Source organism: Ursus maritimus, unplaced genomic scaffold (assembly GCF_017311325.1).
Source record: "Ursus maritimus isolate PB19 unplaced genomic scaffold, ASM1731132v1 scaffold_33, whole genome shotgun sequence".
Classification (NCBI taxonomy): domain Eukaryota; kingdom Metazoa; phylum Chordata; class Mammalia; order Carnivora; family Ursidae; genus Ursus; species Ursus maritimus.
In genome coordinates, this window is record NW_024425897.1 from 22,268,847 (window position 1) to 22,294,124 (window position 25,278).

Below are 25,278 nucleotides of genomic sequence, written 5' to 3' on the forward strand. Positions count from 1 at the left end.
TCTTCTGACTGAGGGGCGCCTGGGTGACACAGCGGTTAAGCGTCTGCCTTTGGCTCAGGGCATGATCCCGGCGTTATGGGATCGAGCCCCACATCAGGCTCCTCCGGTATGAGCCTGCTTCTTCCTCTCCCACTCCCCCTGCTTGTGTTCCCTCTCTTGCTGGCTGTCTCTATCTCTGTCAAATAAATAAATAAAATCTTAAAAAAAAAAAATCTTCTGACCGGAACAGAAGAATGAGAGGGACTCTAAAAAGAATACACTTAAGGTTTACAAAATATAATTAATAGATTACTGTGTATGAACATATGCCATATTAAGATAAATTGTACAGTTCTATCAGAGGTCTGGAGCTGAGTGGGTGATAAGTACGTGAAAAAACTAACCAAACAAAAACAAAAAAAAAATGAGGTCAGTATTAATTTTTTTAAAAGTGTACAAGAAAGGATATGTAACCATAGTATACTACATGGCTCAGTTGTAAACTGTGTTTCTACAATTATCATAGTGAATATAATAATGATTTAACCAAAAATTATAGTTGCATTGGGAGGCTCTAATGAATGGAAAGATAGGTATGGGGGTAGACAGGGAATGAGAAGTGTAGGGCTAAATCTTCATTTCCCATGATAGTATATCCAAAATGGAAAAAAAAATTTTAAGTTTCAGCACAAACATGCTATTTAGATATGTAGAAGTAGATTCTAGAAGAAACAACCAAAGACATTAAGAGTGGTAGCTTCAAGGAAGCATGACTTGGGAATGTGAAAGGGGATCATTATTTTCATTATAAGCGTTGTAGTACTGTTTTACTTTTTAAACTACATATTTGAATCAATCTAAAAAAAGTGTAATTAAAAGTACAACCCACCTCAAAGAAAGCCCATCACCAACAAACACCTAACAGCTGATAGATTTTATTTTGAATAGACTTTGAGTACTAAAAATTAAATTCACTCATAATCCCATGTTGTAACAATTTATATGAGCAAAAAGTCACAAATAATTTCATTTAGAACTTAATCATTAAGGTCCTAAGAGCAGTAAAACAAAGTCACAGAAGCAGTTCAGAGAGGTGTTAAGATCATGGGCTTTGGAGTCAGAGAAATGTAATTTCACATACAGGCTCCACTACTTAAAGTGACCTTAGGCAATTACTGTTTTGTCCTTATATATCAATTCAACTGTAATTTAAAAAAAAAAAGGAGGTAATAATACTTATCTCACAGTGATATGAAAATGTAAGGCAATTAGCACAATGCCTTGTGTAGCATTGAATAAAAAGGAGCTATCATTGTTATGATTAATTAAGCCACAATGGTTTAATAAAGCAAATTCTTGACCTAAACATCTACAATTATTAATAACCATAATTGCCACCATATACCAGCCAATTCTTAAAAATACTTTATTACAGTATAAAGGGTAACCTCTGAGGATCAAATCATACAATGTTACCATTATAAAATGAATGATTATTTGTCTAAAATAAAACTAGGTAGTTTTTAAATAAAATCTATAAAATATACTAAAAGTCTATAAAAATGAATAATGGATAATGATTAATAATGTCTGTCATTCTGTTTGAATGTAGTTAAGGAGTACCTAGAAAATAAGAGATGATTACTGTTTCTTCTAATTAGTGAAGAAATAAAGAAACGTCAAGTAATTAGACTAAGCAGAAAAGTAAAAATCTAGGTGTTATGGATGCTCTTTAGAACTAAAATAGAATAATTACTACTACGAGCAATTATAAATTTATACACTCTGAGTACAACTGTGTAAAAATTTTGTGTATATATATATATTTATAAGCCAAGATTGGGAGAGAATTAAGAAATAAAATTAGCTGTTGTATAGGGCAGATAGAGTTATGAGTGAATTTTTTGGGATTTATTTTTTAAATACTTAATTTAAAAAATATTTTAAAAATAATTTTTAAAGGAACTCTGGGATAAGAGATAAGCAACAAATTCTTGGACCATTAAGGAAAAACTTTCTATAGTGCACTATAGCAGGTTAATAAAGCAAATTTGTCATTAAAGTGAACTACAAAGCTTGCCACTGTGCAGGAAGGTCCATTATAGCAGCTACTACTAATCATTTGGACCAATATACATTTGTAACCTAAATTTGTCATTTATGAAAGAACAGCCATCATTTTAAATGCTGAGATCAATAAGATTAAAGCTTTATAGAGCTAGCTTCTAGCTTCAGGACTAATTTTACACATTCCTTTGTGATCAAAATGGAATTTGCCAGATGTTCTTTCTCTTTTTATCCATTTAATATGTTTTAGAATATTTTTTTTCCTAAAGATTTTATTTATTTATTTGACAGAGATAGAGACAGCCAGCGAGAGAGGGAACACAAGCAGGGGGAGTGGGAGAGGAAGAAGCAGGCTCATAGCGGAGGAGCCTGACGTGGGACTCAATCTCGAAACACCGGGATCACGCCCTGAGCCGAAGGCAGGCGCTTAACCGCTGTGCCACCCAGGCGCCCCATGTTTTAGAATTTTTAATAGTAATGATCAAAATCTAGGCTAGCTTTTTAAATGGACAAAGCAGCTTATTTCCTTAAGTATGTAACCATTTACAAATGCTTTTCAAGCTTATCTGGAACTTAAAAGCATTATTAGATTCCAGGCATCATTCTGGATATTTATGCGGAAACAAGCACCTCTGCTCCTGCTGCAAATTTTCCACCTCAGTATCTGGCATGAAAATTATTTCCACAGTAATTAGCTGTGAGGACCTTACAAGACAACCATATAATAAATACTCTATGTTGTCCAGAACCACAAAAATCTATTGTTTTTTTCCCTTTTACAGAGAAGGAAACCTACAGAGAAATTAATACAACTCACCGAATTTTAGCAAGTTGGGAAACCTGGAATAGAATGAGTACTTTTGTCCTCAAATCTTAATAGTCCAATATGCATGCTATTTTCCATTTCTTAATTACATCACATCTTTGTCAGTTACTCCATCAGATGATTTTTTTTTAAAGATTTTATTTATTTATTTGACAGAGAGACAGCGAGTGGGAGAGGGAACACAGTAGGGGAGTGGGAGAGGAAGAAGCAGGCTCCCAGCGGAGGAGCCCGATGCGGGACTCGATCCCGTAACTTCGGGATCACGCCCTGAGCCGAAGGCAGACGCTTAACGACTGCGCCACCCAGGCGCCACCCAGGCGCCCCCCATCAAATGATTTTTAAGCATGGAAAACTACAGAAAAAGGCCCAAGAGAGTTAGGTGTCACATGAGATAACACCAACTGTTCAAGAGTAGCATGAATATGCCCAATGACCACGATTTGTTCGCCCATTTGTCAGTGTCTTCTTTTCTGTCTGAATTCGGACTTGTAGAAAACCTGAAGAGGCTGTATTTTCATGTTATGCTCCAATAAATCATTTGGACTCCCTGAAGTCTGGTTTCAGATATTTGTACTAAGGCAAGAAAAAATGTTTCAAAGCAACCTTTGTTTTCTGTTAAAATGACAGTCTTTTCAAATCACCCATCATAACTAGTGCCAACGTAGACACACATACAAATACTATTCTAAACTTTTGGAACCTGTTAGTATTAGGTTTTTAACTTTAAATTAGAAAATTCTGGGGCACCTGGGTGGCTCAGTCGGTTAAGCATCTGACTCTTGATTTTGGCTCAGGTCATGATCTCAGGGTCCTGGGATCAAGCCCCCCAGCGGGCTCCACACTCACTGTGGAGTCTGCTTGAAATTCTCTCTCCCTCTGCCCCTCCCCCCATGCTCACTCGCACTCTCTGTCTCAAATAAATAAATAGATCTTTAAAAAATATTTAAAAATAAATTAGAAAATTTTACCAATCTAAGCATAAGCAATGTAATTACCTATAAATGGTAGTGGATAGTTAACTGCTAATTCTTTTGAGACAGTCTATAATAAGCAATAGGATATATGCTGGTAGAAATCTGTCTTAAATGAAACTTGGGGCACAGGAACATCCATCTGTGAAACACAGTTAATCATACCAGTCTCTATGCTTCTATTATAAATCAAATCACCACCACACAGCTGTTACTATATTAGAGATAATGGATTTTTCAACTGCTGTCCAAGCAGTTAACTCTCAAAACATTTTGCTATGAAAAGTTTTCAAATTTTGGGTTGCAACTGTGGCTTTACCTAGATTGCATGCATAATACACTACTTCTATTACAGTGAATTGAGACAAATTTCTTTGATTCTGTTTTGTTCCATCTCTTGGGAAATTTTAGGGGCTTCGGGTCCTGCTATGAACTCTAAAGAGTGTAATGTGATTTGAAAGGTTCTAAAAATATCACAGGTTTGCCTGGGCTCACTTAGAAGGGTGGATGATTCAATTACAAGTGTCAAAATTTGATTCCTAAATTTTCGGGATCTGACAGCTGCAGCAAACCTTGCCAGGATTCCCTTATCTTCACTGTGCTTCTCTTTGAAGTATTTAAAGAAGATTTCATAATCTTTGCAATTTAGCTCTAGGATTTCTATCGGTAGCTGTAGAATGAATTGGTGGGATCTTTCTAAAGCTTCTTATAAACATTACTTGACCAAGCACATTTTTAAAGCAGTCATAACTGCAAAACAGGGGAACTTCTTGTAATGGTTAGGGGACAAAACACAATGGACTCTATACTCATACATGATTAACCAGGAGTGACCTTTCAATGCATGAAGTGCCAAAAGAACCTTAACCAGAGGTTCACTTGTTGCTATAAAAAAGTTCAGACCCTGGGGCGCCTGGGCGGCTCAGTCAGTTGAGTGACTGACTCTTGGTTTTGGATCAGTTCATGACCTCATGGGTGATAGGATCGAGCCCTGCTTCAGGCTCCACACTCGGCAGGGAGTCTACTTGAGATTTTTCTCCCTCTGCCCCTCCCCCAGTCCCTCTAAAATAAATAAATAAATCTTAAAAAAAGACGGTTCAGAACCAAAAGGCATGCATTCATTTGAACAACAACAACACAGTACCAGCACTACATCATCGGGGCTGATTTTTTTGTTTGCTTTTTCAAATAATTAAAGCTGAGATTCAGAGATATCAAGATGACTAAGATGGGAAAGGTCAGTAGCTATGTGGGACTACTACAAGAGGCAGTCTCTCTTCTTTGCTCTTCCATTAAGACAGATAGTCATCACACTCAGATTGCCGCCTATGAAATAGCAAAATTTGTAGTTACTAAAGAAGTAATGGAGGTTAACAGATTAAATGGCAAATTTAGGTTTGTTGTCAGGTATCTAAAAATAACTTTATCTGGGATGGGATGCCTGGGTGGCTCAGGCAGTTAAGCGTCTGCCTTCAGCTCAGGTCATGATCCCAGGGTCCTGGGATCAAGTCCTGAATTGGGCTCCTGGCTCAGTGGGGAGTCTGCTTCTCCCTCTGCCTGCCGTGCACTCTCTCTCTAAAACAAATACATAAAATCTTAAAAAAAATAAAAAAATAAAAAATAAAAATAACTTTATATAATGAAATATACAACTATGGCTAAGACAAACAGTTAATATACATAATTTTTCCTATTAACTGAAGCCTACAAAGAAGTGCCAAGACATTTTTAATATTATCACTTTTCTGATGAAAAACATACATATATCTAGATTACATTATATACTTTCAGATTTCCACACATTTACTAAGTGCCTGTTACATTCCAGGTATTAAGTAAATGATGGTGAAAAAGAGATAAGCCCCTGCCACCGTGGAGCTTACTGCTTTCTTAGGGGAAGCAGAAACTGACAAGTGATCTTAAGTGTATTGCATGTTACAACACACAGGAATGGAGGGCTATGGGAGTACATTTCAGGGTCATGGGGTGTGAGCTGGGGAAACAATAACAGGGTATTATTCTGGAAGACATGCTCCTTAGTTAAATTCATTACATTATCTTAAAAAAATCGTACTGACTACAGCAATCTTTTATTAACAACTCAGAGTCAAATATATCACCATCAACTATTACACTTTGTTATAATACTGTTTTTTTGTCTCTTCTCACACTGACTCCTGCATAAAGTTAGATAATTCTATGTAAACATTTTTAAAGCACTCCAAATTACGGAAAACTAAGGTCACTTAGTTTAATACTTAAAATCCTGTCCAAACAATTCTAGTTATCATAACTTAGAATAACTGCAACAATTTGCATTTAGAAAGTCTTAAGAGAAAACCACATGAGGATTCCAACCTACGAGGGGAGTTTTTGGGTCATATGATAATTCTGTGTTTGACTCTTGAAGAATTGTCATACCGTTTTCCACAGCAGTTACACCACTTTATAGACAAAGAAACTGAGGCACAGAGGAGTTCGCTAACACGTTGAGGCTGAAGAGCTGACAGGTGGCACAGCAGAAATCTACACACAGGTATTCTGGCTCCAGAGCTGATTCTTTTAACCTCTACAGAATTCTCTTAACCTCCTCATTTACTGACATGGAAAAAATCTCCAGGACATTTTATTAAAAGCAACTTGTACAATACACACAGTATAAAACCATTTATATTTTTAAAAACCCACAAAACAGTATTATCTATGTCTATCTGTAGAGAAAGAACTGAAAGGACACACAGACTTGAAGCAGCGGTTTCTCTCTGGTAAAGGGCCGGAGAGACTCGGATTGGGGGTGGGAGGAAGTCAAGGAAGACTTTAATTTTGTGTGTGTTGTTCGATTTTCATGTCACAAGAACATATTCATGTACTACTTGTATAATCAGATTTTTTAAGATTAAAAAAACTCCCCAACATTGATCCAGTCCAATCTTTTTTTCTACTAACTGCACACATTACTTCTAAAATGTCCCTCATTCAGCTTCTGTCATAATATTTTAAATGGTGGAGCACTCTACTTCACCAAAGCAGCCTGCTTCACTACTGAGGAAAGCTTAAGTTGTAGAAATTTCTCCTTATAGCCAATCAAATATTTCTTTCTCTCCATTGGTCCTAATTCTGCCTTCTGTCAAACAAACAAGATGAATACTAATCCATCTGTGTCAGGGGTCCCCAAGACCTTCCCCAGGTTCAATGATTTGCTAGGAGGACTCAGAACTCAGCGTATAGTCCTACTCTTGGCAACGCTTTATTACAGTGAAAACATAAAAGCAAAACCGGGAAAGGGAAAAGGCACATGAGGTGAAATCCAGAGGAAACCAGGGGCAAGCTTCCAAGAGTCTTCTCCCTTAATTGCCCAGCAATGAGTTATAACAATGTGTGAAATGCTGCCAACCAGGTAAGTTCATTAGAGACTCAGCATCCAGGCATTTAGTCTGGTCACGGAGGCACATTCTCTGCCTAGCCCTTACCAAAAGTTCAGGCTCTGAGAAGGAAAGCAGGTGTTCAACATAAACCACATTCTTTGTATATACAGTTTAGGCACAGTGAGCAATTCTTATCAGGGAATGGTGGGAATCCTTCTAAATTCAAGTTCCTAGATGCCAGCCAAGGGCCAACCGTGCGAACTAGATTTTCTAAGAATAGCAGTTTCAGGCCTGCTATGTTAACTCTTTTTATGCACACCATCCTTTCCGTATCCTTTTGAAATTTAAATGCAATTCTATTATGCCTTTGTTTTTTTGTTCTCAGTTAATACATAATCATTTCTATGAAAATTGCCAGACTTTTCATCCATTTTGGTCACCTTCATCTGGACTCTGCCTTAACTATGTCCTTCTTAAAACATATGCCAAAAAATGTAAAATAGTATTCCAGGCATAATTTCACCATAAATAGGATATTACATTTTTATTAATGGAGTATAATAATTTGTTTTCTAATGCTGCATTACTCATGGTTGGTATGTTGAGATGACAAACAAACTCAAACTCTACAACACTGTGTTCATAATCCTGTTGATGGCATTGTTTGTTTCAGCACAATCCTCCGGCCTCCTGAGATGACTCTGAACCCTAATTCCATCATCTCTCTCAGGCTGACTATTCCTTCTAGCTTCCTGTCATGCGAAAATTATTAAAGGTTCTGGAGGGAGACCACCTCAATTTAAATCAAAGTACTACCACTTACTAGCCATGTGATCTTGGGTAAGTTAGCACAAATCCTCCGTGTGCCTCAGGTCCCATCTCTGTAAAAACTAGGAATAATGATCATAACTATCTCTTAGAGTTGTTCAATGAAATAAATAAGCCTAGGATGGTGTCTGGCACATTGTAACTGCATAATAAACATTAACTACTAATTAATCTAAATTATTGGTAAGAATAATAAACAGATTGATATCAAGGATGTTCCATAGCATTTTTGGGTAACTTCTCTCAGAGATGACAGCGTTCACAATTCTTTGAGAATATCAATTCAACTAGATTTATACTTGGGTTTTTTTTTAAATTAATTAATTATTTTACTAGACAGAGGGAGAGACAAGGAGCACAAGCAGGGGGAGCAGCAGAGAGAGAGGGAGAAGCAGGCTCCCCTCCCTGAGCAGGGAGCCCAAGGCGGGGCTCAATCCTGGGCTTCATCCCAGGACCCTGGGATCATGATCTGAGCTGAAGGCAGTTACTTAACTGACTGAGCCACCCAGGCGCCCCTATCCTTAGTTATTACATATGAAAATCCAATATAAAAACCTCAAGATATAAAAAACAGACATTATCATCAATTTTTAGTTATGTTAAGAGACTATAGTCTCTAAATTTAACCTTCTTATCACCTACCAAATACTGGTGTGAAGAGAAAGAAATCAAGATAGACTAGACTGGTAAGAAAACCTCTACCACTGAGAAGATAATTTCAATAGTTCAAGAAATTCCTACCCACGTCAGAAGTCTGGCACAATAAGAGATAAACACATTCCTGTGCCTACTGCCATAATCAAGCAAGGCAATACCATGAAAATAAAATGTTCAAGTGATAACCAAAGTACAATGAAAAAGAGGAGCATTTTTAGACACTTCATCTTTTATTAATAAGAAACATCCAGGGAATACTAATGAAAAAGTCTAGTGAGGAACAAATGCCTGCAGCACTTGTCATTTGCAAACAGAAGAGCTAAAATTCTCAGACGAAATATAACATCTGGAATATTAACTTTAACGGCAGTGGGAAGCATCAGAATGCATACTTCAATACCGAACTTTAAAAACTGCTAGCTGACCTCTAAAAAGAAAATGACAAAGGAATATAAATTACTGTACGTATAGTATTTGTTACATTTATCCTTATTAACAGTCACATTCCTAAATTTTTCCAAGAAAAGATTAATCAAACAACCACACATGGATAATCAAGGAACGAAGGTTTACATCCAAACAAATGGCTGTCGTCCAGTTTCTAGCAAGCTAACAGTTAGTGACTGTCAGACCTGAGTTCAAATCCTTACTCTGCAACTCAATTTACTGTGTGACTTTAGGCAAGTTACTTAAAATTCTCTAAGCCTGTTTCCCCAGTTATAAAATAGAGATAATAATTACCTCACAGGTTTTTTTGAGAGGATGAATTAGGATATATTGCATGTGTATTTTATTGTGGTTAAACACAGATAGTATACAATTTATCCTTTTAACCATTTTTAAGTGTACAGTTCTGTGGCATTAAGTGTACAGTTCTGTGGCATTAAGTGTACAGTTCTGTGGCATTAAGTGTATTCACATCATTGTGCAACCGTCATCAAGGATATGTTTTTAAAGGTTGAGCACATGGTAACTGCTCAGTGAATAGCAGCTAAAATGACTTTCATTAGTGTTATCCTATTCTGAGTCTATGCAAATTATTTATCCGTAAGCAAAAACTATTTCATATTTACTTCTACTGAATTGCACCCAGTTTAGGAAATACCAATTTCAAGTATTCAGCTGTAAAAATATTCTTAGCTTTCAAATTCTTCATTCAAGGGACTGACAAAAATATAAAAATATCAAGAGCTAACACGTACTGAGTACTCAGCATGTGCTCATGCTATTCTAAGCACTTTTCAGGTATTAACTCATTTAATCTGTACAATAATAATTCTAAGAAGTATATAGTGATGATAGTCACATTTTCAGCTGAGTACAAAGAGGTTACAGAAGCTGCCCAAGGTTACCCATCTGGTAAGCTGACAAAAACAGGATTTGCACTCAAACAACCAAATTCTAGAGCCCATGCCCTTAACCATTCCACTACACTGCCTTTCACACATGTAGTAACATGAGGCCCATAGGAATGATGACTTCCAGATGCCAGATGTTATATTTTGACTGAGCCTTCCAGTTTTTTGGAAGCTCTGACCTTCATTATTTCATGTGTTCTTCGTAATGACAGTGAAGAGCAATCACCCCCATTTTATAGATGGAGAAGTGATTTGCTCAAGGTCAATGGGAACGTGTGAGAAAGACCTGGATCCCAAGCTGGCCACTTATTACCTATAAGTGCATCTAAAATCTCCCTGAGCTTCACTCAATTGTAAAACGTAAATAACAGTAACAAGAATATAAGAAATAAAGAAGTGTGTGTTTGCAAAGCATCTAGCACAGAACCTTGTATAAAAAGTGCTCAATTAATGTTAGCCCCCCCTTCCTCATTCTCCTATTTGTGACTGCTGGTATAGTTATTCTTTCTAAATGCCATGATACTACTCGATACCCTCTCACCAACTGTGTTAACAGATGGGTGGCAAAAAACATGATTTTTTGGTGATTACCATGTGATACCAAATGAAACCTCACTGAAGTCCAGCTATATTACATAATTTTAAGTATAACAAGCTTCCTCCCTTTTGTCCATATGGTCTATCACTTTATCAAAGTAGAAAATAAAACTGGTCTACCAAGATTTGTTCTTTACAAAATTACGCTTAATGTTCCCCAATACCTTCTGTTCTTTTAGGTAACTGCCAAATGATTTCCTTGATTTGTTCTCGTTTCTGACCAGATACTGTTTAAAAAATTAAGTTGACCTTATCATTTCCAAAGTTATCTCTTTCCCCTTAAAGAAAGTATGCTATTTCTGTCATCAGACACTTCTCCTATTCACTATAATTTATCAAAAATAAAACCTAATAGGTTGGCACTATGTTCTATTCCCTCACATTTGCATAGAAGGAATATCTAATGCTGAATTTATAAGCACTATTCATGCCAAATGTGGCCACGGCAATTAGTATTTCTTGTCAATTGGGCAGCATTTTCTTAAGAGAAGACAAAAATGGTAGGAAGTAGCAGGGTCTNNNTGTAAGGATGTCACTCAGCACACTGTGTTGGCTTCCAAGTAACATTTTAAATAGTCTCTTAAAGCAATCTGGAAGTGTATGTTAAAAGCCAAAGTAAGTTTTCAGTCACACGCTGAATGCTGAAATCTACTACTTCCCAGAAAGTTAACAGCATACTGGGAGACCACAATCAGAAACACCACAGAGAAAAGTGGTACTGTGGGAATAACTCACTTGTGTGTGTCATAGTGAAGGTTCACTGCCAATTTGTAACAGTATGAATTTGGTAACTATTCAAAGCCAAAAATGAAGTTTGGATGTGAGCAGCTTTTTGAAGTAGCTTTTGCTGAGTCCTGGCAGCTACGTAGCTAATATAAAATAAATGAGCTATAACCAGTGGTAAAGTACAGGCGATGACTGGGAATTAAAATAACACCTATCACTTGATTTGCTTAAAAAAAAACCACTGTGCTAAAGACAAGATATTTTGCTTCATTTATTCATTCTTTCTTGAGCTAATTTTATGAAAATGAGATGGGGTTATATTTTTGGTGCTTAAGTTTAGCCATATATACAAATGACAGTATTACTTGTCCTACTACTCTCAGGAGTCTGACAGAAGAATAAATGAAATAACAGCTGTTAAAACATATTTCAAAAATTTAAGTATACAGCAACACGAGACAGAGTTGTATTTTTAAATTTACAAGCATCTACAATGAAGTAATTTAAATGGTGCCAGTCCCAGTGGCCAAATACACATTACTGACAAAGTAACTTAGTGATATTATTTTCTCAGCCCTTTCTGGAATGACATCTATCAATGAATATGAATTTTTGTCTTATCTGTTAGTTCCTACTAATTTTGCCTTACTTTTATAACTTAATATTTATAATTCATAAATCCAATATAAATTTGCTTAATTAAAAAAGTAAAAATTTGGAACCTTATCTCATAAAATCACTAAGATCTATGTCATTATAAGCAAGATTATCTTAATATTATTGCAAAGACTTTTCAGTTTTAAATACATAGGTTTTATAAAATAAACTTTCCATTAGTGATATTCAAACCAAAAAAGTCAAAAACATGAATGTTTTCAAACAAAAACAATACTCATATACTTGTCCCATTAGACGCTTCAACTTACTTCATCTCCCTTCAAAACTTCAGTGCCATCAAATTCACGGGTCTGATTTGTCTTCACTGATACCTCTCTCTCTAGGTTGGCTAATTTCTCCTTTGCTTCCTGAAGTTCCTCAGCTTTGGCTTCTTTTTTACGAGAAATGATGGATGCCTAATTGAGCATTAAATATAAATGTAAAATTAGACACACAATCAACTTTCTATTATCTTATGAAATTATCAATTTTTTAGATTTTACCAAGCAAAATTTTCAATATCAGGTTGGCTTCCCCTAACCAATACCCTTTGCCCTACTACCTATCATCACCACTTATCTGTTTAATAGGAGTATGCAATGTATACTAAATACCAACCCCAAAACATTTGGAAGACAAAAGCCGTGAAAATATAGGCTATATCAGCAGAGAAACAAAATACAGTAGTAAAAAAAAATATTAAAATATTCCCAAGTAACACTCAAATGTTAATGAAGGTACTTTCTAGGTAAGTAAATAGAAGTTCTCCTTAAGTCTTTTATTTTTCTGCATGGTAGGTTTCCTTTCATGGAAAGAAAACAAGAATGTTTTATTCTCAAAACTACAACACAGATTATCCTACCTAAATTCAATATCCATACTTTGAAAATGAAATGTTAAAACATCTATTATATTTGGGGCATTCTAATAAATAAAGAGCAGGTTTAAAATCAAACATGTGACTCACCAGAATTAGGCAAATGTTTACACAATCCAAATGGCTGCTCTTAGCCATGAATGCAGCACTTTATATTACTTAGCAACTCTTGGGGGATTTCCTTAAATGAACCATGGCTGTACTAGTTTAAGGAAAACATTAGCCAAACTGTCCTCTTAAGTGAAATAGTACAAATATTTTCTTCACACAAATTTGACAGGGGAGGGGAAATCTCTAATGCAAACCCTTTTTATTTTATTTTATTTTATTTTATTTTTTTAAAAGATTTTAAAAATTTATTTGACAGAGAGAGAGACAGACAGCGAGAGAGGAAACACAAGCAGGGGGAGTGGGAGAGGAAGAAGCAGGCTTCCAGCAGAGGAGCCTGATGTGGGGCTCGATCCCAGAACCCTGGAAACACGCCCTGAGCTGAAGGCAGATGCTTAACGACTGAGCCACACAGGCGCCCCAATAATGCAAACCCTTTAAACAAGTCTATTCTCTCTGTTTAAAAAATGAAAGAGAGATGATGAAGGAATGTTTCTCTCTACGGAATTATTCCAGCAGAGAGAGAGAGAGAGAGAGAAAGAAGGAATAATAAGAGTACCAGAACCATATAGGAATCAATGGTATACTTCCTTAAAATGATAAAATAAATAAATATAAAACTCAGCCCAAACCAGGATCTTATTTAATAGAGAAACATGAGAGCATTCCTACTAAATCTGGAACAAGGTATGCCCACTATCTCCACTATAATTTAATATTGTGTTGAAGGTATTTGCTCATACCATTAGACAAGAGAAAGTAATTCGAAGCATAAGAATTTGACAGGAAAAGTTGGAATTTTCACAGTATATGATTTTATACCTAAAAAACCCAAGAGAATCTACGGGAAAACAATAGTAAACAAATCAATAGCACCACAGACAAATAAGGAAGAAGACATAAGGAAAGAAAAGCCCTCAATTATAAGAGCAAAACACAAAATAAAACATGTAAGCAGAAGTTCTAAAATTTGGAGGAAAACAAATACTCCCAAAAGACCAAAGAATAAACTTGAACAAATGGAGACACATAACATGTTCCTAGATGGAAAGACTCAAATATCATAAAGATGTAAGTTCTGAGGCAAGTGATAAATATTAAGCAAACCCAATAATTTAAAAATTACATTTTTTTAAAGAGCTGGACAAGTTGATAGTAAAGCTTACTGAAAGAACATACAAAGAAGAATTGTAAGGAAAACCCTGAAAAAGTATAGCAACTGGGGGTGAAGGTGGCTACTTTTATCAGTTATTTGAACTTGATTATAAAGCTTCTGTAAATAAGTTAATATGAGTATCTGAACAGAAGGCCAATAGAAAAATTGAAAATACAGAAATAAATTCAAAAGCATTTTTAAATTAGAACAAACAGAATCTCAAATCCAGAGGGGGAAAGATGGACTTTTTACTAACTGGTATTGGGACAATTAGATAATTGGGTAGCTATATACAATCAATAGCATACACCAGAAAAAAAATTCTAAATAGACTGGAGACTTGAATACAAAAAATTAAAACAGAGAAGTCCAAAAAGAAAACTTGAGTAAATTTCTCTATAACTTACAAGAGGGAAAAATGTTCCTAAATATGCCTCAAAACCTGAAATAAGAGAAAAAGCTATTAAATTTGATTTCATAAAAATAAAGAAATTTTCCATGGTGACATAACCCTGTAAACAATGTAAAAAGGCAAATACCAAACTGGGGAAAATGTTACAATTATAAGCAAGACAAAGAGTAAATATTTCTTTTCTTCTTCTTTTTTTTTTTAAAGTAGGTTCCACACCCAGCACAGAGCCCAACATGGGGCTTGAATTCATGACCCTGGCATCAAGACGTGAGCTGAGACCAAGAGGCGGATGCTTAACTGACTGAGCCACCCAGGTGCCCCAAGAGTAAATATTTCTAATATAATAAATAAAAAAGGGCCAACAACTCTAGAGAAAAATGGGGACACAGACATGAAGGGACAATCACAGAAAAAGAAATTAAGATGACTATTATTCATGTGAGAAGATGCTCAACCTTGTTTAAAATAAGATAACCAAAAATTAAAGCTATCACAGGATATGATTTCTCATCTACAAGGATGGCAAAACTCTAAAGGTTCAACAACACACTCTACTGGGAGGCAGCAAGGAAACAGGCACTCTCCCACACTGCAGGTGGGAACATGAAATGCTGAAACCTCTATGGAGAGGAATTCGGCAATATCTAACAAATTTACATATGCATTTACCCTTTGATGTAGCAATCTCACCTCTGGGACTATATCCTGAAGGTAACACTGACAAAAATATGCAAAGACATAAATAAAAAGCTATTTATTGAAGCATGATTTGTAATAGCAAAAGAATGGCAACAACCCAAATGTCCAACTGGTGACTGGCTGCATGAACTGCGGTATAACCACTCAGTGGGGTACTATGTGACTGTGAAGAGGAATAAGCATACCAACTAAGACGGCTATATTTAAAAAAAAAACAGATAATAACAAGAGTTGGCGAGGATGTGGAGAAATCAAAACCTTCATACACTGTTGGTGGGACTGGTTTGGAAAGAGTCTGGCATTTCCTCAAAATGTTAAACACAGAATTATCATATGAAACAGCAATTCCACTCCTAGGAATACACTCAAGAGAAAAGAAAACATATTTTCACACAAACGCTTACATAACAATATTCATAGCAGCATTGTTCATAACAGTCAAAAGGTAGAAATAACCCAAATGCCCATTAATGGATGAATGGATAAACAAAATATGATCTATCCATACAATGGAATATTATTCAATAACAAAAAGAAGGAAATACTGACTCATGCTACAGCATGGATGAACTTTAAAAACTATGTTAAATGAAAGAAGCCAGTCACAAAGGACCACATATTGTATGATTTCATTCGTATGAAGTGTCCATTATAGGCAATTCTATAGAGACAGTTTGGTTCCCTAGGGCTAAGGGTTGGGAAGGAAATGGAAGTGACAGCTAATGGGTTATTTTAAATATAAAAATAAACATAAAAGCATTCTTTTATCATCTTTTTGAGATGATAAAAATGTTCTCAAATTGATAGTGGTGATGGTTGCACAACTCTAAATACACTAAAAATCACGGAATTGTGCATTTTATATAGGTGAATTGTATGGTATGTGAATTGTATCTCAATAAAGTTGTAAAAAAAAGGAACAAAGATTATTTTACTATTCATCAGCATATATCATTTTTTTAAAAAGATTTTATTTCTTTATTTGACAGAGAGTGAGACAGCCAGCGAGAGAGGGAACACAAGCAGGGGGAGTGGGAGAGGAAGAAGCAGGCTCCCAGTGGAGGAGCCTGATGCGGAGCTCGATCCCAGAATGCCGGGATTACGCCCTGAGCCGAAGGCAGATGCTTAACGACTGAGCCACCCAGGCACCCCAGCATGTATCATTAAGAATTTTAAAAAGCGGGCACCTGGTGGCTCAGTCAGTTAAGCGTCTGCCTTCAGCTCAGGTCATAATCCCAGGGTCCTGGGATCAAGCCCCACATCAGGCTCCTTGCCCAGCAGGGAGCCTGCTTCTCCCCTGCCTGCCCCTGCTTGTGCTTGCTCTCTCCCTCTCTCTCTTTCTGTGTCAAATAAATAAATAAAACCTTAAAAAAAAAGATTTTTAAAAAGCACGGAATATGAAAGTATGTATAATATGCTCTTCCTTCTCTAATAAGGAAGATGTATGAATCTATGTATATATACTATTATTTTTAATGGAATAATAAAGCACATAAATTTTTAAAAATTACCTACGAGGGAAGGAAAGATTAGCATGGATAGCACCAGAGTAGATGTTTGAAACTTCTTTGAATATTTCTTGTTTTTTAGATTTGACTTAGGATCATATAAATATTTTAAATAATTATAAAACAAATTATTCCCTAAAAAGTAATCCCTAGGGGTGCCTGGGTGGCTCAGTTGGTTAATTGGCCAACTCTGGATTTCAGCTCAGGTCATGATCTTAGGGTCCTGGGATGGAGTCCTGCGCTGGACTCTGTACTCAGTGGGGAATCTGCTTGAGGATCTCTCTCTCCCTCTCCCTCTACCCCTTGCCCCATTTGGGTGCACATGCTCCCTCTCTAAAATAAATAAATAAATAAATAAATAAATAAAATAAATAAATAAATAAAAGTACTCCACAAAAGTAAAAATAAACATATATATGTATCCAGTTTAATTTGTGGAATAACCATATAGAAGAACTAGTCTAAATGACTTTAAACCAGTAATTTGTCTATCCCTTGTGGGATATAGCCTAAGGACAAAACGACTGAAAAATAATTTTCAGCAGCGATCATATTTTTGGTGGTAGTATTATTACTTTTATTTTGAAACGGTTGTGTATAAAGTGTGGATTAAAGCAAATAATGAATTAAATTATGTTAGTGTTACTGAGAACCAGAATTTTCCATGTGGGATAAGGAGAAAGATGTGAGACTGATGAGGCTAAATAGAAGCCCAGTAGCCTTGAACCTGACCTGGAAGGGTAAGTATGAACTCATGGTGTATGTTAGGAAGACAGTAAGAGATGGGGTGCCTAGGTGGTGCAGTTGTTAAGTGTCTGCCTTCAGCTCAAGGCGTGATCCCTGCGTTCTGGGATTAAGCCCCACATCAGGCTCCTCCGCTAGGAGCCTGCTTCTTCCTCCCCCACTCCCCCTGCTTGTGTTCCCTCTCTCGCTGGCTGTCTCTCTCTGTCAAATTAATAAATAAAATCTTAAAAAAAAAAAAAAAGGAAGAGAGTAAGAGGAAAAACTATTTCTTAGCTTTTTCCACGAAAAAGACCTAAAAATAATCACCACCCAGGAGCAATAAGAAGTCCTAATACCCAGATTTCAGTCTCTAAATATTATTTCCTACTAAAGCAAATCAGACTCATAGAAGAAAGCCTAATTCCAAGCCTAGGATAAGAAATATAAAAGATGAGCACAGAAATATCTTAATCACACCAGAGAGCAAGGACATTATCAAAGACAAACAGAATCTTAAAAAGGAATCAGAAGTTACTTGAAAAGCTTCCTAGTAGCCAAAAATGGGACAATTTGAGCATCATTAAGGAAAATGTTTTAAATTTACCAAATATAATTATATCAATGATTCATAATGACATTAAGTAAACAAGCAACTAAAAAATGAAAAACTACCTTAGTTGATGGAGAATGAAAATGAGCTGGAGGAAACCAATTCTTTTTGAAAACTGATAAAGAATCAAGCATGTAGCCTGCCTTTCCTACATGAATGTAGCTCAGTTTAATCAAATTGTTGATGAGAGGAGGTTTCTTTTATAGAGGCAATCCAGCTAACAAATGAAGAAGCAATCAAGAGTATGAATAGGCCAGTGTTACAGGATAAACAAGTTTTTTCAATAAATTAACTGCAAGAAAATTATTAAATAGATAAATAAGTGGCCAAGAGACTCTACATATTAAAAGAGACTTAAACATATCAATCAAATGCAGTGTATGAATCCTATAAGGATCCCAATTAAAACAAAGCAACTAGAAGAAGAAGAAGAAGAAGAAGAAGAAGAAGAAGAAGAAGAAGAAGAAGAAGAAGAAGAAAGAAAGAGAAAATGAAAATCCAGGAAATGTGAACACTGACTGGATATTTGCCAATATCAAGGAATTATGACATTTTTCAGATGTAGTATGTTGCAAAGTTTTTTTAAGCCTTTATTTTTTAGACATACATTCTGAAATGTTTATAGATGAAATGATATCAAGTCAAAGATTTGCTTTAAAATAATCCAGTTAGGTCTGGGTAGGTATAGTGAAACAAGAATGGCTGTGATTGTTATAGCCTGGGACACATGAGGGTTTATTGAATTATTTTCTCCACCTTTGTATATGGTTGAAATTCTCCAGTATAAAAAGTTTTTAAAAATTTTAGCATCTAAAAAAAATTTTAGCATCTGTGAAAACTGCTTTGTTACGTAGCTCAATATTTTCTGAGGTTACAGAGTGCTCATCACACTAAACTCCTCCTGACTGGGTTCTTTTTAGATAATCCATGGCTTTCATTTGAACCTTTTGTCTAGAAATACAGAACAACATTTATACCCTCACAATCTAATAGTTGTGGATAAAATGATAAATGCCTTAGCACTGAAATTTAACTTATGCTATACTTGCAAACTAACTTTAAACCTGAAAAGGTATATTTTTAATTAATTAAAGATTATATTTTGATTTTATACCACTTAAGGTAAGCTTTCATTTAAAAAAATCAAGTTTCACAGTCAACAGATATAAACACAAACAGCTCTATAACCACAGTTGGCAGACAATAAGGAAACTAAGCATCATCAGGTGTATTGAATTTCAAACTTGAACATGCATCTTTTGTGGCTTTTCCACAAATTCTTTGTTATAATCTGGAGATTAGCAATAACAGAGGAATATTTATTCTTTACTTCCTTCTTACTTTAAGACTATGCACAACACAGCCTGGGGTTTTTATAGAGACGTTTACCAATAAGATGAAAGATCTAAATATGAGGGCCAAAAGAGTGGTCTCACCTGTTGCTTATATAGTGAGAGTTTGCCTTCAATTGGCTCATTTCTCATCATTTTCTTTTCAATCAGCTGATTGATCTGTGTGTTTACTTCATTTATCTAAAACAGTATGAAAATAAAGAAGGTTAAAACTCTTCCTGTGATTACACAAACTAAGGGACATCTGGGCAAACCAAGCTTTGAATTTACTGTTCTTATCATCAGTGATTTCATGGGAGGAACAGGTTCATTAATGTTATAAGTGGGTTGTTATCATTATTTTTAGAAACAATTTACATTTCATAGTTCATGATATATATTTACACGTTTTGATGACTTACATAACCATCCATGTTTAAATTATACTAAAAGTATTCTATGTGAAATACTTATGCATTTTTATCAGAAAGACAATTTCTACAAATCTAAAGTTACCCCTCACCTAGCTTGTGACTTTCAAGTCATTGCAAGTGATAAAGCAAATCCAGACTAACATTCCCCAGGGATTTAGTGCAAGGAATTCATGAACCCAACTGACAGTTGACATGGATGACATCTAAAAACTCTTCTTGTTCTAATGATCTGTGATTTGATGATAGCTGCCATTTAGCCTACTCATTAATCCTTTAGCAAATGTAATAAGATAAAAGTGAATAAAGCTAATAGAAGCATATAGTCCCTCAAGTAATAAAAAAAAATTATATGGCTTTCAGTATATCTACCCTCTGAAAAGACTAGAATTCTCCTGTTAATTCTATGACATTAAATTTGAGCCAAATCTCACTTGGACATGTAATTTCTATAAGTAAATTAAAAGAATAAAGTGGTCAGAATTACATATTTAATTATAGTGGCTATTAAGCACATATTAAGCACATTAAAAGATTAGCAAATCAAAATCTTTCAATCAATTGTTATAATATTTGTTATTTTTTAAGATCTGTTATTTGTTAAGATTTGTTATTTTTTACATCTGATTGGTGCTTTATTTCTATGGAACAAAAATGTTATAACATAAAACCAGGTTTCAATAAGCATTATAAGGAAGTGAGTAATTCCAAAGCAGGCATAAAAGGCTAATACAAATATTTTAGCTTTAAATATAAAATTACTATAATATTATTTTTGGAAATAAAAATTAATGATATGCAAAATATTTTAAAATTTACCACCTAAATGATTATATTATGAATACATAAACCAATGAGTCAATCATGTGCATTAATTTACATATTTAAACTACTTAGTTTCCTAATCAGTTGACTAAGTCTTTATAACATCACGTGGATTAAGTAACAGCGTTACATGTTACAATTTCTCACAAAGAACTCCTCATAAAAGCTGTCAACTCAGCACAGGTTAACTTAAGAGTCAAGAGTAGGACACTAGAGAAAGCAGTTCACATAATTTTCCCAGGACCGGGATGAGAGAAAATTGGGAGCTATAAAAAGAAGATGATTGTCACTTACTTTAGATTCAAGCTCAAGAAGATCAGAATGGCCCATGGCAGGCTCTGAAACCACTTTTTGTAAAAAATGCAATTCTTTTTTCTTGCTCTCTAATTCTTTAGGAAATTTTTCAGTTACCATATAAAAATTAAATTTTATCTCTTCCTCTAGCCTCTTCATGAAACCTTTAAAAATAAAATGAATATTCAGCTCAAGAGAGTAGACATAGTGATACTTTGTGCACTTTAAAATGGAAGACCTGAATAATAGGCATATCTATCGAAAGCAATATGTATAATAAAAAATTGACCATTGAAATTTTTTTCCAATTTTTAATGTTTTTTTTTATTATGTTAGTCACCATACAGTACATCCCTGGTTTCTGATGCAAGGTTCGATGATTCACTAGTTGCGTATAACACCCAGTGCACTATGCAATATGTGCCTGTGCCTTCCTTACTACCCATCACCACTCTATCCCATTCCCCCACCCCCCTCCCCTCTGAAGCCCTCAGTTTGTTTCTCAGAGTCCATAGTCTCCCATGCTTCACTCACCCTTCTGATTACCCCCCTTTCTTTATCCCTTTTTTCCCCTACCGATCTTCCTAGTTCTTATGTTCCATAGATGAGAGAAATCATATGATAATTGTCTTTCTCTGCTTGACTTATTTCACTTAGCATTATCTCCTCAGTGCCGTCCATGTTGCAGCAAATCTTGAGGAGCTCGTTCTTTCTGATGGATGAGTAATATTCCATTGTATATATGGACTACAACTTCTTAATCAGTCATCTGTTGAGAGGCATCCCGGTTCCTTCCCGATTTAAGCTGCCAGTAATGAGACAATGCTGCTACTGAACATTAGGAGGTGCATATGGCTCTTCTCTTCACTACATCTGTATCTTTGGGAGTAGAATACCCAGTAGTGCAATGCTGGGTCATAGAGATACTCAATTTTACTTTTTAATGGACCTCCACACTGTTTCCAAGTGGCTGCACCAACTTGGATTCCCACCAACAATGTAGGAGGGATCCCCTTTCTCCACATCCTCTCCAGCAATTGTTGTTTCTTGCCTTGTCAATTTTTGCCATTCTAACTGGCATAAGGTGGTATCTTAGTGTGGTTTTGATTTGAATTTCCCTGATGGCTAATGATTTTGAACATTTTTTCATGTGTCTGTTAGCCATTTGTATGTCATCATTGGAAAAGTGTCTGTTCATATCTTCTGTGCATTTTATGATTTATTTGCTTCTCACGTATTGAGTTTGAGAAGTTCTTTGTAGATCTTGGATACCAGTCTTTTATCTGTAGCATCATTTGCAAATATATTCTCCCATTCCGTGGGCTGCCTCTTAGTTTTTTTTGACTGTTTCCTTGGCTGTGCAAAAGCTTTTTATCGCGATGTAGTCCCACAAGTTCATTTTATCTTTTGTTTCTCCTGTCTTTGGGGATGTGTCATGAAAAAGGTTGCTTTGGCCGATGTTGTAGAGGTTGCTGCCTATGTTCTCCTCTAGGATTTTGATGGATTCCTGTCTCACATCGAGGTCTTTCATCCATTTGGAGTTTATCTTTGTGTATGGTGTGAGAGAGTGGTCAAGTTTCATTCTTTTGCGTGTAGCTGTCCAATTTTCCCAGCACCATTTATTGAAGAGACTGTCTTTTTTCCACCAGATGTTTTTTCCTGCTTTATCAAAGATTAGTTGCCCAAAGAGCCAACAGTCCATTTCTGGGTTCTCTATTCTGTTCCATTGGTCTATGTGTCTGTTTTTGTGCCAGTACCCATGCTGGCTTTGTGATCACAACTTTGTAATACAGCTCGAAATCTGGCATTGTGATGCCCCCAGCTTTGTTCTTCCTTTTCAACAGTTCCTTGGCGATTCAGGGCCTTTTCTGGTTCCATACAAATTTAAGGACTATTTGTTCCAGTTCTTTGAGAAATATTCCTCGAGTCTTACAGTAGGGATAGCATTGCATTGAAAAGAGGGTGTAGGTGCTCTGGGTAGCATGGACACATTTTAACTATGTTAATTCTTCCGATCCACGAGCATGGAATATTTTTCCATCTTTTTGTGTCTTCCTCAATGTCTTTCAAGAGTGATTTATAGTTTCTAGAATAGCAGATCCTTTACATCTCTGGTTAGAGATTAATTCAGTAACGTATGGTTTTGGTACTATTGTAAATGGGAGAGGATGGATTCCCTAGTTTCTCTTTCTTCAGTCTCATTATTAGGTGGCACTTGAAATACGCTGATTTCTGAGCATTGATTTTGTATCCCGCCACATTACTGAATGCTCTATAACTTCTAATAGTTTGGGAGTAGCCTTCTTTTGGGTTTTCATATAGAAGTATCATGTCATCTGTGAAGAGAGACATTTTGACTTCTTCTTTGCCGATTTTGGACCTTTTTATCCCTTTTGTTGTCTAGTTGCTGTTGCAAGGACTTCTAGTACTATGTTGAATAGTGGCGGGAGTGGGCACTCCTTGTCGTGTTCCTGATCTTAAGGGAAAGGCTTCCAGCTTTTCCCCATTAGGAAGCAAATATTTGCTGTAGGCTTTTCATAGATGGTTTTTATGAATTGAGGAATGTACCCTCTATCCAGTACACTCTGAAGGGTTTTAATCAGGAAAGGATGCTGTATTTTGTCAAAATGCTTTTCTGCATCTATTGAGAGAATCCGCTGATTTTTTGAATTTTTTTCTTTCTGGATAAAATCTAAGACACCGATCGATTTGCGAATGTTGAACCCACCCCTGCATCCCAGGGATGAATCCACTTTTGGTCATGATGGATAATCCTTTTAATGTACTTTGGATTCTCATTAGCGAGGATCTTGTTGAGGATTTTGGCATCGATGTTCACGTAGGGGAAATCGGTCTGTAATTCTCCTTTTTGATGGGGTGTTTGCCTGGTTTTGGGGATCAAGGTAATATTGGCCTCATAGAATGCGTTCTGTGTGCTTTGCTTTCTGTTTCTGTATTTTTGGACACAGCTTTGGGAGAGTAGGTATTATTTCTTCTTTTTGAATGTTTGGTAGAAATTCCCAGGAAAACCGTCCGGGCCTGGAGTTTTTGTTTTTGGAAGGTTGTTTATCACCAGATTCAATCTCTTCATAATTAATTGGCCTGTTTAAGAATTAATTTCTTCCTGTTTTCAGTCTTGGTAGTTTATAGGTTTCCAGGAAGGCCTCCATCTCTTCAGATTGCTTAATTTATTGGCATAAAGCTGTTGATAAAGAAGTTTCTAATAATCCGCTTCAATTTCTTGGTGTTGGTTGTGACCTCTCCTTTTCATTCATAATTTTATTAATTTGGGTCCCTTTCTCTATTCTTTTGGATAAAGCCTTGCCAGCGGTCTGTCAATTTTATTGATTCTCTCAAAGAACCAGCTTCTAGTTCTGTTGATCTGCTCTACTGTACTCCTGGTTTCTAATTCATTGATTTCTGCTCTAATCTTGGTCAACTGCTTCCTCGTGTGTGGATTAGGTCTGTCCCTTTGTTGCTGTTCCAGCTTCTTGAGGTGAGAATATAAAAACTGCATTTTAGATTTTTCTATTCTTTTGAGTGAGGCTTGGATGGCTATGTATTTCCCCCTTAGGACTGCCTTTGCAGTATCCCCATGAGTTTTGGACCATTGTGTTTTCATTCTCATTGGTCTCCACAGTGTTTAAATTGATTTTGATTTCCTGGTTTATCGAAGATCATTCCTGGTAAGGATGGTTCTTAGTCTCCAGTGTTTGAGTTTCTTCCAAATTTTCCTTGTGGTTGAGTTCCAATTTCAAAGCATTGTGGTCTGAGAATATGCGGGGGATAATTTCAGTTTTTTGGTATCGGTTGAGACCTGTTTTGTGTCCCAGAACATGGTCTATTCTTGAGAATGTTCCATGGGCATTAGAATAGAATGAGTATTCTTTGGTTCTGGGGTGTAGTGTTCTATATATATCTATGAGGTCCAATTCATCGAGTATGGCATTCAAAGCCCTTGTTTCTTTGTCGATTTTTTGCATGGGTGTTCTATTTCTGATAGTGGAGTGTTGAAGTCCCCTACTATTAACATATTTTTATCTATATGTCTCTTTATTCTGGTTAAGAGTTAGCTTGTGTATCTTGCTGCTCCCCTGTTGGGGGCATATATATTTATAATTGTCATATCCACTTGTTGGATACATCCTTTAAGAATAACATAGTGCCCTTCTGTGTTTCTAACTATAGTCTTTAGTTTAAATCAATCTACATTATGAGAATTGCTACCCCAGCTTTTTCTTTTTGAGGATATTGGCGTGAAAGATGGTATTTA

The 25,278-nt window shown here is 35.8% G+C and overlaps 1 protein-coding gene across 3 annotated transcripts in view; it reads right to left on the bottom strand.

The window, feature by feature from the left end:
- IFT81 (intraflagellar transport 81) overlaps positions 1–25,278 on the bottom strand; it is a 180,441-nt gene that overhangs the window by 42,688 nt on the left and 112,475 nt on the right. For all 3 annotated transcript variants that reach the window (XM_040619945.1, XM_008688868.2, XM_008688866.2), the window contains exons 11-13: positions 21,006–21,169; positions 19,561–19,656; positions 12,301–12,447 (exon numbers count right to left, since the gene is read on the bottom strand). In XM_040619945.1, coding sequence (XP_040475879.1) covers positions 12,301–12,447; positions 19,561–19,656; positions 21,006–21,169 — 407 coding nt within the window. The remainder of the gene's footprint in view (positions 1–12,300; positions 12,448–19,560; positions 19,657–21,005; positions 21,170–25,278) is intronic.